The sequence below is a fragment of the Dromiciops gliroides genome, chromosome X, assembly GCF_019393635.1.
Source record: "Dromiciops gliroides isolate mDroGli1 chromosome X, mDroGli1.pri, whole genome shotgun sequence".
NCBI classification, from domain to species: domain Eukaryota; kingdom Metazoa; phylum Chordata; class Mammalia; order Microbiotheria; family Microbiotheriidae; genus Dromiciops; species Dromiciops gliroides.
In genome coordinates, this window is record NC_057867.1 from 15,269,627 (window position 1) to 15,283,392 (window position 13,766).

At 38.0% G+C, this 13,766-nt stretch overlaps 1 protein-coding gene across 1 annotated transcript; it reads right to left on the minus strand.

Annotated features, from left to right (window-relative positions):
• Positions 1-741: 741 nt before the first annotated feature.
• On the minus strand, positions 742-1,293 carry LOC122733833 (60S ribosomal protein L18-like). The gene has a single exon (XM_043974538.1). It carries the CDS (start codon positions 1,291-1,293, stop codon positions 742-744), a length of 552 nt encoding a protein of 183 aa, XP_043830473.1.
• Positions 1,294-13,766: the final 12,473 nt, after the last annotated feature.

Consider the following 13,766-nt stretch of genomic DNA (forward strand, 5'->3'; position numbering starts at 1 on the left):
AAATAATGCAAATAGACTGAAAGAGACAGATCAAAGAATACTAGAAAGAATTATGCAGGATTATGTATCATCAAAGAAAAAAGAAGAGGAAGACTTAGAATAAACATAGTATACTGAATGGCTTTTATCTCAAAATAACTTGTCCTGGAAAGTTGAACATAATTCCATGGAAAAAGTAGAAGGATGTTTGATATAACTCATGACTTACAATAATTCCTTTTGGAAAAAACAGATTTGGGTATGGTATTGAAATGCAAATGCAATAGACAAAAGAAAACTGAGAAAAGTTCAAAAAGTCTGAATATCCATTGATCCTTCATGTTATCATCTAAGGGTCATTGAGGAACCAAAGATTCCCAAACTCTGGTCTTGCTTAAGTATTTGAAAAAGAAATACTGTACAGAAAGAAAAAGGGAGGAGACATTAGGTGGGAGAGGTAAATGGAGGAAGCATCTCAAAGAGGGAAGGGGTAACAAGGCCATCACAACAATTTTTTAAAACTACAACTTATTATAGGGCTGATTTTTTTAAGCTGGGGAGGAGGGGTATGGAAGAGGGAATAATACCCAGTGATTTGAACATGGATTGGAGGGAGGAGAAAGAAAGAGATGAGATAAAGTTGTTCCAAGCAATACACACTATATGTATATGATGATTTTTTTCTTTTCTTTTTCTTTTTTTTTTTTTTTTGTATAAAAATCTTTAATGTAACAAGGAAGAGGGGAATTAGTTTTTGTAGCCTCAGCTGGCGTGGCGGCCCCTGGCACGCTTGAACTTTCGGCCCTTGGATTGGACATATGGTTTGGTGTGGCTGTGGGGAGTGCCGGGTGCCTTCCCAAAATGCCTGTATACCTCACAGCCCTTCCAGGGACCAGACAGCAGGACAGTGCCCTTGCCCTTGGGTGAGCTCATCGCTAGCTGGTCAAAGGTGAGGATCTTCCCACTAGCCTTGAGGATGCAATTCCGGGCATTGCTAGTAACACAAAGAGCACACACCTTCAGCTTGGGGACATCTTGGATACTCACATCATCAGTCACAGTCCCAACAACCACAGCTGTCTTGTTTTCCCTGCCCAGCAGCTTCATCTTCCTGATCATTCGGGACAGGGACAGGGGGTGCCGGTTGGTCCGGCTCATGAACAGCCTTTTCAACACAACCTTGTTGAAAGTCAAGTTGGTCCTACCGGTCAGGAACCAGTAGAGCTTCACCAACAGCCGCAGGTAGATATCCTGGCTCTTGGGCTCCTTGTGCCGGACTTTCCGGTCCTTGTTATGGCGGATGTTGATTCCCATGCTGGTGCCCTACCGAAGACTGGCCCAACCAGCTCTTTTTCTTTTAAAAGAAAGAAATGCTATAACAGGATTTCATTGAGGGTAAAAATAAGTTCAACAATTATAACCACCAGTGTAAATAGGGTGAACTTGCACACAGGATCCTATCTTTAGAGAGACAGAGGGGATTATAGAGCTTACAACAAACATTTATTTTATTTTATTTTATTTTTTCCAGTTACATGTAAGGGTAGTTTTCAACATTCATTTTCATATAGAGTTCCGCTCCCCTCCACAAGACATCAACCAGGTGCTCTTTTTATCAGTTCTTTCTATGGGGGCAGATAATGTGCTTCATCATTAGTCCCTTGGGATTGTCCTGGATCATTGTATTGCTGAGAGTAGTTAAGTCATTCATAATTGCTCATAGAACAATCCTGCTGTCACTATGCACAACATCCTCCCAGTTCTGCTCACTTTATTCTACATCAATTCATATGAGTCTCTCCAGGTTTTGCTGGTATCATTCTGTACGATTCCGTACCATTCCACTACAATCATATACCACAGCTTCTTCAGTCATTCCTCAATTGATGGACATTCCCTTGATTCCCAGTTCTTAGCCACCACAAAGAGTCGCTATAAATATTTTTTTGTACAATTTTCTCCCCTTTTCTCTTTTTCATGATTACTATTGTTAACTGTTTCCCTCCATTCTATTCTCTTCCCTATGATATTTAGTCTATTATCTATCTTCTTTCACCCTATCTCTCTTCAAACGGGATTTGCATCAATCTGTCCTCTCCCCCAATCTGTCCTCCCTTCTTTTGTCCTTCTCTCTTTATCCCCTTCCCCTCCTATTTTCCTGCAGGGCTAGATAGATTATTCCACCCAATTGAATGTATATGTTATTCCCTCCTTGAGCCAATTCTGATGAGTGTTAGGCTCATTTACTGCCCAGATTAAATAGATTACTCCACCCAATTGGGTGTGTGTGTTGATCCCTCCTTGAGGCAACTCTGATGAGTTTAAGGTCTTTGAGCCTATTCTGATGAGTGCAAAATTCATTTACTGCCCTGCTCCTCCCCTATCTCTTCCCCCACTCCATAAGCCCTTTCCTGTTTCTTTCATATGGGATTTCACCCCATGCTACCTCTGCCCTTCCCCCTCCCCCAGTGCATTCCAGTCACCCATCAATTTAACCCTAAAGATGTAATTATGGGGCAGCTAGGTGACACAATGGACAAAGCATCCACCATGGACCCAGAGGGATCCCAGCCAAAACCCAGCCTCAGACACAGGACAGTCACCCATTGCACAACAACAGGTATGTCCCCCAACTCCAATTTTTTATGGTTCTCTAGGGTCTTGTATTTGAAAATCAAATTTGCCATTCAGTTCAGGTCTTTTCATCACAAATACCTGAAAGTACTCCCTTTCATTGAAGTCCCAGTTTTTCCTTTGAAAGATTATGCTTAGTTTTGCAGGATGCGTGATTCTTGGTCATAATCCCAATTCCTTTGCCCTCTGGAATATCCAATTCCATGCCCTCCGGTCCTTTAATGTGGAAGCTGCTAGATCTTGTGATATCCTGACTGGTGCTCCACAGTACTTGAATTCTTTCTTTTTGGCAGCTTGCAATATTTTCTCCTTGACCTGAGAGCTCTGGAATTTGGCTATAATATTCCTAGGAGTTTTTGGGATCTCTTTCAGGAGGTGATTGGTGAATTCCTTCAATTCCTATTTTACCTTCTGCTTCTAGAATATAAGGGCAATTTTCCCTAACAATTTCTTGGAAGATGATGTCTAAGCTCTTTACTTGATCATGGTTTTCAGGTAGACCAATAGTTTTCAAAAGATCTCTCCTGGATCTATTTTGCGGATCAGCAGTTTTTCCAAGAAGATATTTCACATTGCCCTCTATTTTTTTTATTCATTTGGATTTGCTTTATTGTGTCGTGGTTTCTCATTAAGTCACTAGCTTCCATTTGTTCAATCCTAATTCTTAGGCAATTATTTTAATCAGAGAGCTTTTGTACCTCCTTTTCCATTTGGCCAATCTGACTTTTCAAGCTGTTGACTTTTTCTCATGTCTTTCTTGCATCACCCTCATTTCTCTTTCCATTTTTTCCTCTACTTTTCTAACTTTATCTTCAAAGTCCTTTTTGAGTGTTTCTATGGCCTGAGACCAGTTCATATTTTTCTTGGAAGCTTTAGATATAGGTGCGCTGACATTGACATCTTCCTCTGAGTGTGTACCTCAATCTTCCTTTTCACTAAAGAAACTTTCTATGATCCTCACCCTTCTCTGTCTGCTCATCTTGCCTTTCTTTTACTTGACTTTTAGCTCCTTAAAGTGGGGCACTGTTTCCAGGTTGTACTATCCCAAGCTTCAGGAGGTCCCAGGTGGTATGATTTATGGAGGAGCAGGTTTTTCACTCGCCTGGCCTATTCCCTGGTCCTTAGATGACCCCAGACCAACTTGCTAATCAACCAACTTTGTGTGCTGTGGTTATCAACTCCAATGACCCTGTGCCCCTCCACCCCCTGGGCCACTGTTACTCAAGCCTACCTCCTGGTTTGCAGCAGGGGTGAAAAACACAAGTTCTGCCTCAGCACCAGCATAGACCCCTGTAATCTACCCCTGCCAAGGGCTCAGCCCTCTCACCAGACTGTGACCTTAGTTCCAGATGACACTGGTGCTGCAGCTGATTCAGAGGCTCTAGGGGGGTCTCTTTCTCTGGTGAGGCCTCTCTGGGACTAGATCTGTGTCAGGGTGACTATGGGTTTGGGCTCAACTCATGTCTCAGCACAGCAGTTCCCTCCTTCTGACCTTCCAAACTGTCCTTGGTTGGAAGATGATTTCAGCACATTCTTCTGTGGGTTTTGCTGCTCCAGGCATTGTCCTATGGCATTATTTGGATGATTTTTGGGGTGATAATACCATGAGTGTGAGAGCTCACTGCCTTTCCTCCACCATCTTTGCCCTGCCCCAGAAGTCTCTTGATCATAGAGCTTATATGCAAATTCCCCTCCCCACATTTTATAAATGAAGAAACTCGGGCCTTAAGGAGTTAAATGATTTGATCAAAGTTTGTGGATCAATCTAAATTTAAACTCAGATCTTCTTACTACAAATCCAGCATGTTTTCCATTGAATTAGTCTTCTTCCAAAATAGAAGGGTAGAAAAATTGATTAGGAAAAACATCTTAATGTTTTATTGGAGACAAAGAAACATATGTAAAAAAGACAAGATTCATTCAATGTTAAAATGATACTGACAAAATTTATTATGATTCAGCTGAATCCAGGGCAAAGTAGGTATGGTAATCATATTAGACAAGGGAATAGATATGATCAAGAAAGAGAGATATAGAGAAAACCTACGTTAAGCTTAAAGGAATTGAAAATAAATAAGAGGGGGGCAGCTAGGTGGCACAGTGGATAGAGCTCCTGGATTCAGGATGACCTGAGTTCAAATCTGGCCTCAGACACTTAACACTAGCTGTGTGACCCTGGACAAGTCACTTAACCCCAATTGCCTCACACACACACAAAAAGGAAAATAAACAAGAGGAATATTAAATTTATTTGCGCCTAATAATGTCCTTCTACTCAAAGATGACCAAAAATGACATCATTATGTTGGGGGTCAACGTACAGTGCAAAAATCCTGAAAAATTAAATGAGATGGATGAATATTTACAAAAATATAAAATACTTAGATTAACAAAACAATTAAAAAAAGTAGGAAAGAGTGGGGCTTGGCTTTCTTTCTGTGAGATCTTAAACTATATTAGGAAGCAATAATTGTTAAAACTATATGGTGGTGTGTTCACTGTACCAAATCTGGAGCTTTACTATAAAGCAGCAGTCATCAATAGTAATGTAGTGTTTGATAAACCCAAAGACTCCAGCTTTTGGGATAGGAACTCAGTATTTGACAAAAACTGCTGGAAAAACTGGAAGATAGTATGGCAGAAATTAGGCACAGACCAACATCTTACACCTTATACTAAAATAAGGTCAAAATGGGTACATGATTTAGACATAAGAGGTGATACCATAGGTAAATTAGGAGAGGAAGGAATAGTTTACCTTTCAGATCTTTGGAAAGGAGAACAGTTTATGACCAAACAAGAGATAGAGAATATTATGAAATGCAAAATGGATGATTTTCAGTACATTAAATTAAAAAGTGAAGGGAGGCAGAAAGCTGGGAAATAATTTTTATAGCCAGTACTTCTCATAAAGGCCTCATTTCTAAAATATATAGGGAACTAAATCAAATTTATAAGAATCCAAGTCATTCCCCAATTGAGAAATGGTTAAAGGATATGAGCAGGCAGTTTTCTGATGAAGAAATCAACGTTAGCTATTGCCATATGAAAAAATGCTATAAATCACTATTGATTAGAGAGATGCAAATTAAAACAACTCTCAGGTACCACCTGACACCTGTCAGATTGGATAATATGGCAAAAAAGGAAAATAGTAAATGTTGGAGAAGCTGTGGAAAAACTGGAACACTAATGCAGTGTTGGTGGAGCTGTGAACTGATCCAACCATTCTGGAGAGCAATTTGGAATTATGCCCAAAGGGCTATTAAGCTGTGCATACCCTTTGACCCATCAATACCACTGTTAGGTCTTTTTCCCAAGGAGATCATAGAAAAGGGAAAAGGACCCACATGTACAAAAATATTTATAGCTGCTCTTTTTGTGGTGGTAAGGAATTGCAAATTTAGGGGATGCCCATCAATTGGGGAATGGCTGAACAAGTTAGGGTATATGAATGTAATGGGATTCTATTGTGTTGTAAGAAATGATGAGCAGGAGGAGTTAAGAGAAACCTGGAAAGACTTGCATGAACTGATGATGAGTGAGATGAGCAGAACCAGAACATTATACACAGTATCATCAACATTGTTTGTTGATCAACTGTGATGGATTCAATTCTTCTCACCAATACAATAGTAAAAGGGAGTTCCAGGGGACTCATGATGGAAAAGGCTCTCCAAATCCAGAAAAAAAGCAACTATGGAATATGGATGCTGCTTGAACCATACTATTTCTTTTATTTTTGGTGCTGTTGTTTTTCTTTTTTGAGGTTTTTCCTTATTGCTCTAATTCTTCTCTTATAGCATGACTGATACAGAAATGTTTAATGTTGTTATATATGTTTATGTGTATGTATGTATATACATATATATATATATATATATGTATACTGTAATGATTGGAATGACGCCACCTGCTGGATACTTACTGTAGAAGAGTTCTGCCCATGAAGGGAAGGTCTTTGAGGGTAAGACCAGGAGTCAGGAAGTGACGCGGGCTAGTGGGAGGAGGAAGGAAGAGACTGGCGCTGACTCTGGGGCTCTTTCCTGAGGACGCTGGCGGAGAAGGGAGCTAGAAATGTGCTCTCCCTTTAATAGATAGGAATCTAGGCCTTTCTCTCTCTCTTTACCAAATTCTTATTCTCCTTAATAAATGCTTAAAAGTCTAACTCTTGCTAAAGCTTGTAATTGATTGGCGACCACTCATTAGATATTTTAGACAGTTTAGCTAGAATTTTAGCCCTTAACAATATATATATATGACTTATATTGGATTGTCTGCAGTCTGGGTGAGGGGGGAAGGAGGGGAGGGAGGGAGAAAAATTTGAAATTGGAAATCTTATGTAAACATGCTGAAAGCTATCTACATGTAACTGGAAAATAATAAAATACTTTTTTTTATTTAAGAAAACAAATCCTGACACCTATCAGATTGGCTAAAATGACAAAAAAGAAAAATAATAAATGTTGGAGAAGCTGTGGAAAAATTGGAACACTATTGCATTGTTGGTGGAGCTGTGAACTGATCCAACCATTCTGGAGGGCAATTTAGAATTATGCCCAAAGGGCAATAAAGCTGTGCATACCCTTTGACCCAGCAATACCACTTTTGGGTCTTTTTCCCAAAGAAATCATGGAAAGGGGAAAGGGACCCACATGTACAAAAATATTTATAGCTGCTCTTTATGTGGTAGCAAAGAATTGGAAGTTGAGGGGATGCCCATCAATTGGGGAATAGCTGGACAAGTTGTGGTATATGAATATAATGGAATACTATTGTGCTGTAAGAAACGATGAGCAGGAGGAGTTCAGAGAAACCTGGAGGGTCTTGCGTGGGCTGATGATGAGTGAGATGAGCAGAACCAGAAGAACATTGTACACAGTATCATCGACATTGAGTGTTGATCTACTGTGATGGACTATATTCTTCTCACCAATGAAATGGTACAGAAGAGTTCCAGGGAACTCATGATAGAAGAGGATCTCCAAATTCAGGGGAAAAAAAAGAACTGTGGAGTATAGATGCTGAATGAACCATACTATTTCTTTTGTTTTGGGTGCTGTTGTTTTTTCTATTTTGAGGTTTTTCATCATTGCTCTGATTTTTCTCTTATAACATTACTAATGCAGAAATATGATTAATGCTATTATGTGTATATATAATATATAACCTATATCAGATTACCTGCTGTCTAGGGGAGGGGGGAGGGAGGGGAGGGAAGGAGAAAAATCTGAAATTGGAAAGCTTCTATAAACAAAAGTTGAGAACTATCTTTACATGTAACGGGAAAAAAAAATAAAATACTTTATTAATTAAAACAAAAACAAAACCAAAAAAACAACTATATTGTGGAGGGGGCAGCTAGGTGGTGCAGTAGATAGAGCACCAATCCTGTATTCAGAAAGACCTGAGTTCAAACCCAGCATCAGACCCTTTGCACTAGCTGTGTGACCCTGCGCAAGTCACTTAACCCTCAAAAGCCCCACAAAAAACCCCCAAAAAACAAAACAACAACAAAATACCCCAAAAAACAAACAAAAAACACCCCCTATATGTTGGGGCAGCTAAATGGTGCAGTGGATAAAGCACTGGCCCTGGATTCAGGAGGACCTGAATTCAAATCAGGCCTCAGATACTTGACACTTGCTAACTGTGTGTCCCAGGGCAAGTCACTTAACCCTCATTGCCCTGGGAAAAAAAAAGACATAACTAATTGCCCCTCTACTTTTTGGCTGTTTTTTTTTTTTTCTTTTTGGGGGGGGCTTTCCCCTTGGGTTCTGATTCTTCTTTCACAATATAACTAATGCCAAAATATGTTTAATGTGATTGTACATGTATAACCTGTATCAGATTGCTTTCCATCTTGGGGCGGGGAAGGGAGGGTGGAAGAAAAATTAAAAATCCTATGAAAACAAATGATGAAAACTATCCTTATCCTTACATGTAACTGGAGAATAATAAAATACTTTGTAAAAAAATTATTTATTTTTTTTTAGTTTTCAACATTTGTTTAGATAAGATTTCCAATTTAAAATTTTTCTCTCTCCCTCCCCCGCTCCCCTAGAAAGCAGGTAATCTGATATAGGTTTTATATATATATATATATATATATATATATATATACATATACATATATATATATATACATATATATATATATATATATATATATAAAATAACATTAAACATATTTCTGCATTAGTCATGTTATAAGAGAAGAATTAGAGCAAAAAGGAAAAACCTCCAAAAAGAAAAACAACAGCACCAAAAATAAAAGAAATAGTGTGGTCCACTCAGCATCCATATTCCACAGTTCCTTTTTTTTTTTCTGGATCCGGGGGCCTCAGTTGCTTGCCCACAGCTTCCTGCTGACTTGCTTTGACCTCCTCAGTGCTGCGCTGCCTCCGTACACTGCACCTCCTTTTTGCCCCAGTGAGACCAACCTTTCCTGAAGTCTTCTGAATTATCTCTGGTTGGAAGACTGTGTCTCTCTCTTTGCATGTTCTGTATTTTCAGAATCCGTGTAGAGGCTCGATTTAATGTTCTTTTGGAGGGAATAGAAGGCGAGCTCAAGCTATTTGCTGGCTACTCCGCCATCTTCACTTGCCACCCCCCCCCCCCACCAAATACTTTTTAAAAATAACTGTAGACAAAATTGTATGGTACTAGCTGTGTGACCCTGGGCAAGTCACTTAACCCGCATAGCCTCGCAAAAACAAAACCAAACCAAAGGAAAGAAAAAACCCAAACTGTATGGTGCTGGTTAAAGAATAGAATAGTAGATTAATGAGAGACTAGATAAGGCCTAGAAACAAATGTACACAGCAACTTAGTATTATATAAACTAAAGAACATAAACTACTGGGCAAGGGTATCTATTTAACAAAAACTACTGATGAAATTGGAAACTAGTCTGATAAAAAATCAGTTGATCAGCTTATGCCTTATGCCACAAAATTATAAATGCAATTTTGAATATGCCCATGACTTTATAATCTCATTGATTTCTACAGTGATGCATAACTCATCCATGCCCACTCATTTGTGCAACTTTTGTCCATGTTCTCCCATGAATTTGCCACAGGGGAACTGCCTAGTTGTTGTTGTTGTTGTTTTTTGGGGGGTGCTTCCTTTTTCCTGCTACTGTGAGAATTCCAATGGAACATGTGGACTCTTTGTTGCTTTTGGAAGACGACCAACCCCTCTTCTTCTCTGATCATATGTTTTTGATGACATTATTGTAATACACATCACTAAAATCTTTCAACTGAGCTTAGAAGACAAGAGAGGTGTTAGGAAAATTTTTGTGTTAAATAATTGCTAAAAGTCTGGAATCCAAAATCTGTAGGAAATTGACATAAATCTATATGAGTAAGTAGCAGTCCTCAATAGAAAACTGTTTAAAAGACATGAACAAAGAAGAAAGCAACCACCAGTACCTGAAAATGTTCTATATTACTAAAAATCAGAAATGCAAATAAAATAATCTCAAGCTATCATATTACATTCATTAAGATAGCAAAGATGGTAAAAAATTGAAACCTCATCATTGGAGGGAAGATGGGTAGACAAACATGCTAATTCCTTGCTAATGCAGATGTGAATTGGTTTTGGAAAAATATCTGAAATTCGCTATGGAAAACTATCCTTTCTATTAAACAAAAAAACATTCTCCATTAAATATACTTCGTTAGAATATTTGTTGGAAAGTATGTGCTATGTTAAAAAAATCTATAATTTTAAAAAGGAAAAATAATTTAGGGAGACTACATGGTAAAATAAAAATATAATAAAACATTCTTCTGCTCAGTATTAACCAGAAATCACTAGTATAATTGAATTCATTGAAAGCAGTAACAATACATAAAGTAGTTTCCTCACAACAACCCTATAAGGCAGATATGAGAAATATAAGGGAGGGAATGGCCAAAGATAGCCCAGTCCCTTAGAATATGCATGATATGCCTTGTCTCATACCAGTCCATATAGAAGTTTGGTGAGTCTACCCTTCCCTTCACTTCAGATCATCTTTTGACTATTTCCATTTATCTTCATAAATGAAGCCAAAAATGTTTTTAACTCTCTTCTGTGACAGAATTGAGTGTGATAGTTTTTGAAAAGGGGAGAAAGGCAGTTTGTTTTTCCCACACAGTTGCCATGTGTTGTGTTTCTTCCTGATCTTAAGTGAACGAGATTGTAGCACTCAAGCAACTAGACAGAACCAAAGATCCATCAAAGTTCTATTTGAGGTCCCACCAACGCCCAGAATTTGAGTGGATATCTGCAGTATCTACATCTGCTAAGAAGGCCACATAGCAGCTGTGCAAAGGAGTGCCTCATCTCTCATCTATACAATACCCAGAAATTGGTGGGACTCCTTAAAGGGAGAAAATAGACTTGGGAGGCCAGAAAGTATTACTATGAGGGAAGAGGGGAATGGAATATTTTGTAGAAACTACTTTAAGTTGATTCTGCCCAGGGCCCAATTGCATATGTTTCCCCGGTGTTTTTTTTTTTTTTTTGGGGGGGGGGGGATGTTGTACTTTAGCACCTTCTTTTGTAAAAGCCAATTGATGTTAATTGGTTGATTGTTACTAGAAAGTATTAACTGGTTAGATGGTATTGGGAGGCACATTGGTGGGGCTTCATTAGTAATAGTATTAGAAACCACAAACTTTCAGAATAACCTCCAGAACCCTGTGGAGAAAAGTTGCCACTCACTGGGGACCCAACCAGCTAGTCTTGCTATACTCAAGCTTCTAACTTCTAATATAAATTAGGAGAGTGAGCCTTGAACCTGTATTATTCAAATATTAATGCCTCAGTGTGGTAGGTGTAGGAAACTGAAGCTCATAGAGGTTAAATATAATCTAATTGTCTAATTTTTTTTGCAGGGCAATGAGGGTTAAGTGACTTGCCCAGGGTCATACCGCTAGTGTCAAGTGTCTGAGGCTAGATTTGAACTCAGGTCCTCCTGAATCCAGGGCCAATGCTTTATCCACTCTGCCACCTAGCTGCCCTACAATTGTCTAAAATTTAATGGGGATAAACACAAAGTCCCACACTTAGGTTAAAAAAAAATCAGTTGTACAGGTACATAGTGGGGGAAAAGTGGCTAGCTAAACAGCAGTCCCTGTGAAAAAGATCTGGGGTCAACAATGTGATATGGCAGATGAAAACCAAAACCAAAAAAATGGTTTTAGGATTCATTAATAGAAACATGGGTAACTAGGTGGCACAATGGATAGAATACTAGACCTGGAGTCAGAAAGACTCATCTTCCCAAGTTCAAATCTGGCCTCAGACATTTACTAGCTGTGTGACCTTTTGAAAGTCACTTAAACCTGCTTGTTCTCAGTTTGCTCATCTGTAAAATGAGCTGGAGAAGGAAATGGCAAACCACTCCAGTATCTTTGCCAAGAAAATTCCAAATGGGATCATGAAAGAATCAGATGTGACTGAAAATGACTGAACAACAGCAGAAATGGAGTGCATCAAAAAGACTCTGAATAGTGTTGTAGAGGGAATTCCTGTTTAATCAATCAACATTAAGTTTCTACAATGCCAAGTGTTAGGGATTTAAAAAAAGGCAAAAGATAATCCCTGCCATCAAGGAGTTTACAGTCTAATAGAGGACACAATATGCCAACAAAGTAAGTTATATGCAGAATATATAGGAACTAATTACCAGAGGGATGGCATGAGAATTCAGAGGGGTTTCCTTAAAAGGTAGGATTTAGTTGGGACTTAAAGGAATACTTAGGTACATGTTTAGGAGCCCTAAAGTCCTTTGTAACTTTGAGATTGTGTGGTCCTGAGGTGAAAATTTCATAATAAAACTCTGAAAATGAACCAGATCGTATAAATTTTCAAATTGTGACTTGAAACATTCTGGTTGCATGAACTGCCACCATCTTAATTTCAGGAAATTAAGCAGTGGGTTTCAGGAAGAGGCAGCATTATTACAAAACCAGATAATTATTACAAAAACAGCTAATTTTTCTGAAAAATGGGCATATTGAGGAAGTCATTAAATATTTCATAAGTGGTGTCATATATGTGTGCATACATATATAAAGATATTTTTTTTCTTTTTTGTAATCAGAATCAACCCCTGGAAAGTGCCAAGCTATTTAAGTGTTGGTGATTCTGGCTATTTTTTTTCCATTAAATATATTTAGAAGTGAAAACTGAACATTTTGAGTTTCCTTTGAGATGAAAAAAAAATGTCATAGATGCAAAATGCTGCTGTTTTAAGAAAATCTTTTTAAAAACATCCCAAAGAACACCATTGTGTAGATTCAGAGATTTCTATCCTCAGTATTTAAGGAAGGCCTTTCTGCCTAGCAGTTGGGGAATAGCTGAATGAACTATACTATATTGATGTCAGGGAATATTATTATGCTTTAAGAAATAACAAATATGAGAAATTCAGAAAAACATGAGAAGACTCGGATGAACTGATACATTGGGATGTAAGCATATCTATATAAACAGCACATATAATACAAAATGATTGTAATATAAATAGAAAGAACACTCAAATTAAACTGAATGCTATATAATTTCAGTAACTAATTTTGGTCTTGGAAAAGAGATGAAGAGGTGAACTTCCTGTCTTTGAAGAAGTGAGGGAATATGGGTACAGGATGTTACATGTTCCATTAGATAGAATCCCTGTGTTGGCTGGTTTTGCTCAACTTTATTTTTAATTTCAAGTGAAGGCTTACTGGTGATATTGGTAATATGTATATGTATGTGGTTTAGCAAGAAGTTTAAATAAAATGAAAAGTATCAATAAAATATTTTTACTTAAAGAGGGCCTCTCTTTGATATCTAGACTTCTTAAAATAAAACTATGAACCAGCTTTGAAATTTTATCATTATTCAATGGACAAAATGACCTATACATTTCACTGTTAGATCTTTAAAAATGATATTAGCAAGATAACCACTTGTACCATATGGTATACCTGTATATGTCACTGAAGTAGGGGATTATAAAGATTACATTGCAGAGTTCTTAAAAAGATGGATTAATCTTGCCTTCACAAGTAAATGTTCCTACTGTAGGGCATTTGTTTAGTCAAATGAAGCAGGAAAGAAATGAGATAAAGAATAATTTGTCACTCAAAGCTTAACCAGAGAATTGA

Bases quoted from the DNA above. Each gene is read 5' to 3' on its own strand.
- LOC122733833 (XM_043974538.1), bottom strand. From the start codon at position 1,293: ATGGGAATCAACATCCGCCATAACAAGGACCGGAAAGTCCGGCACAAG.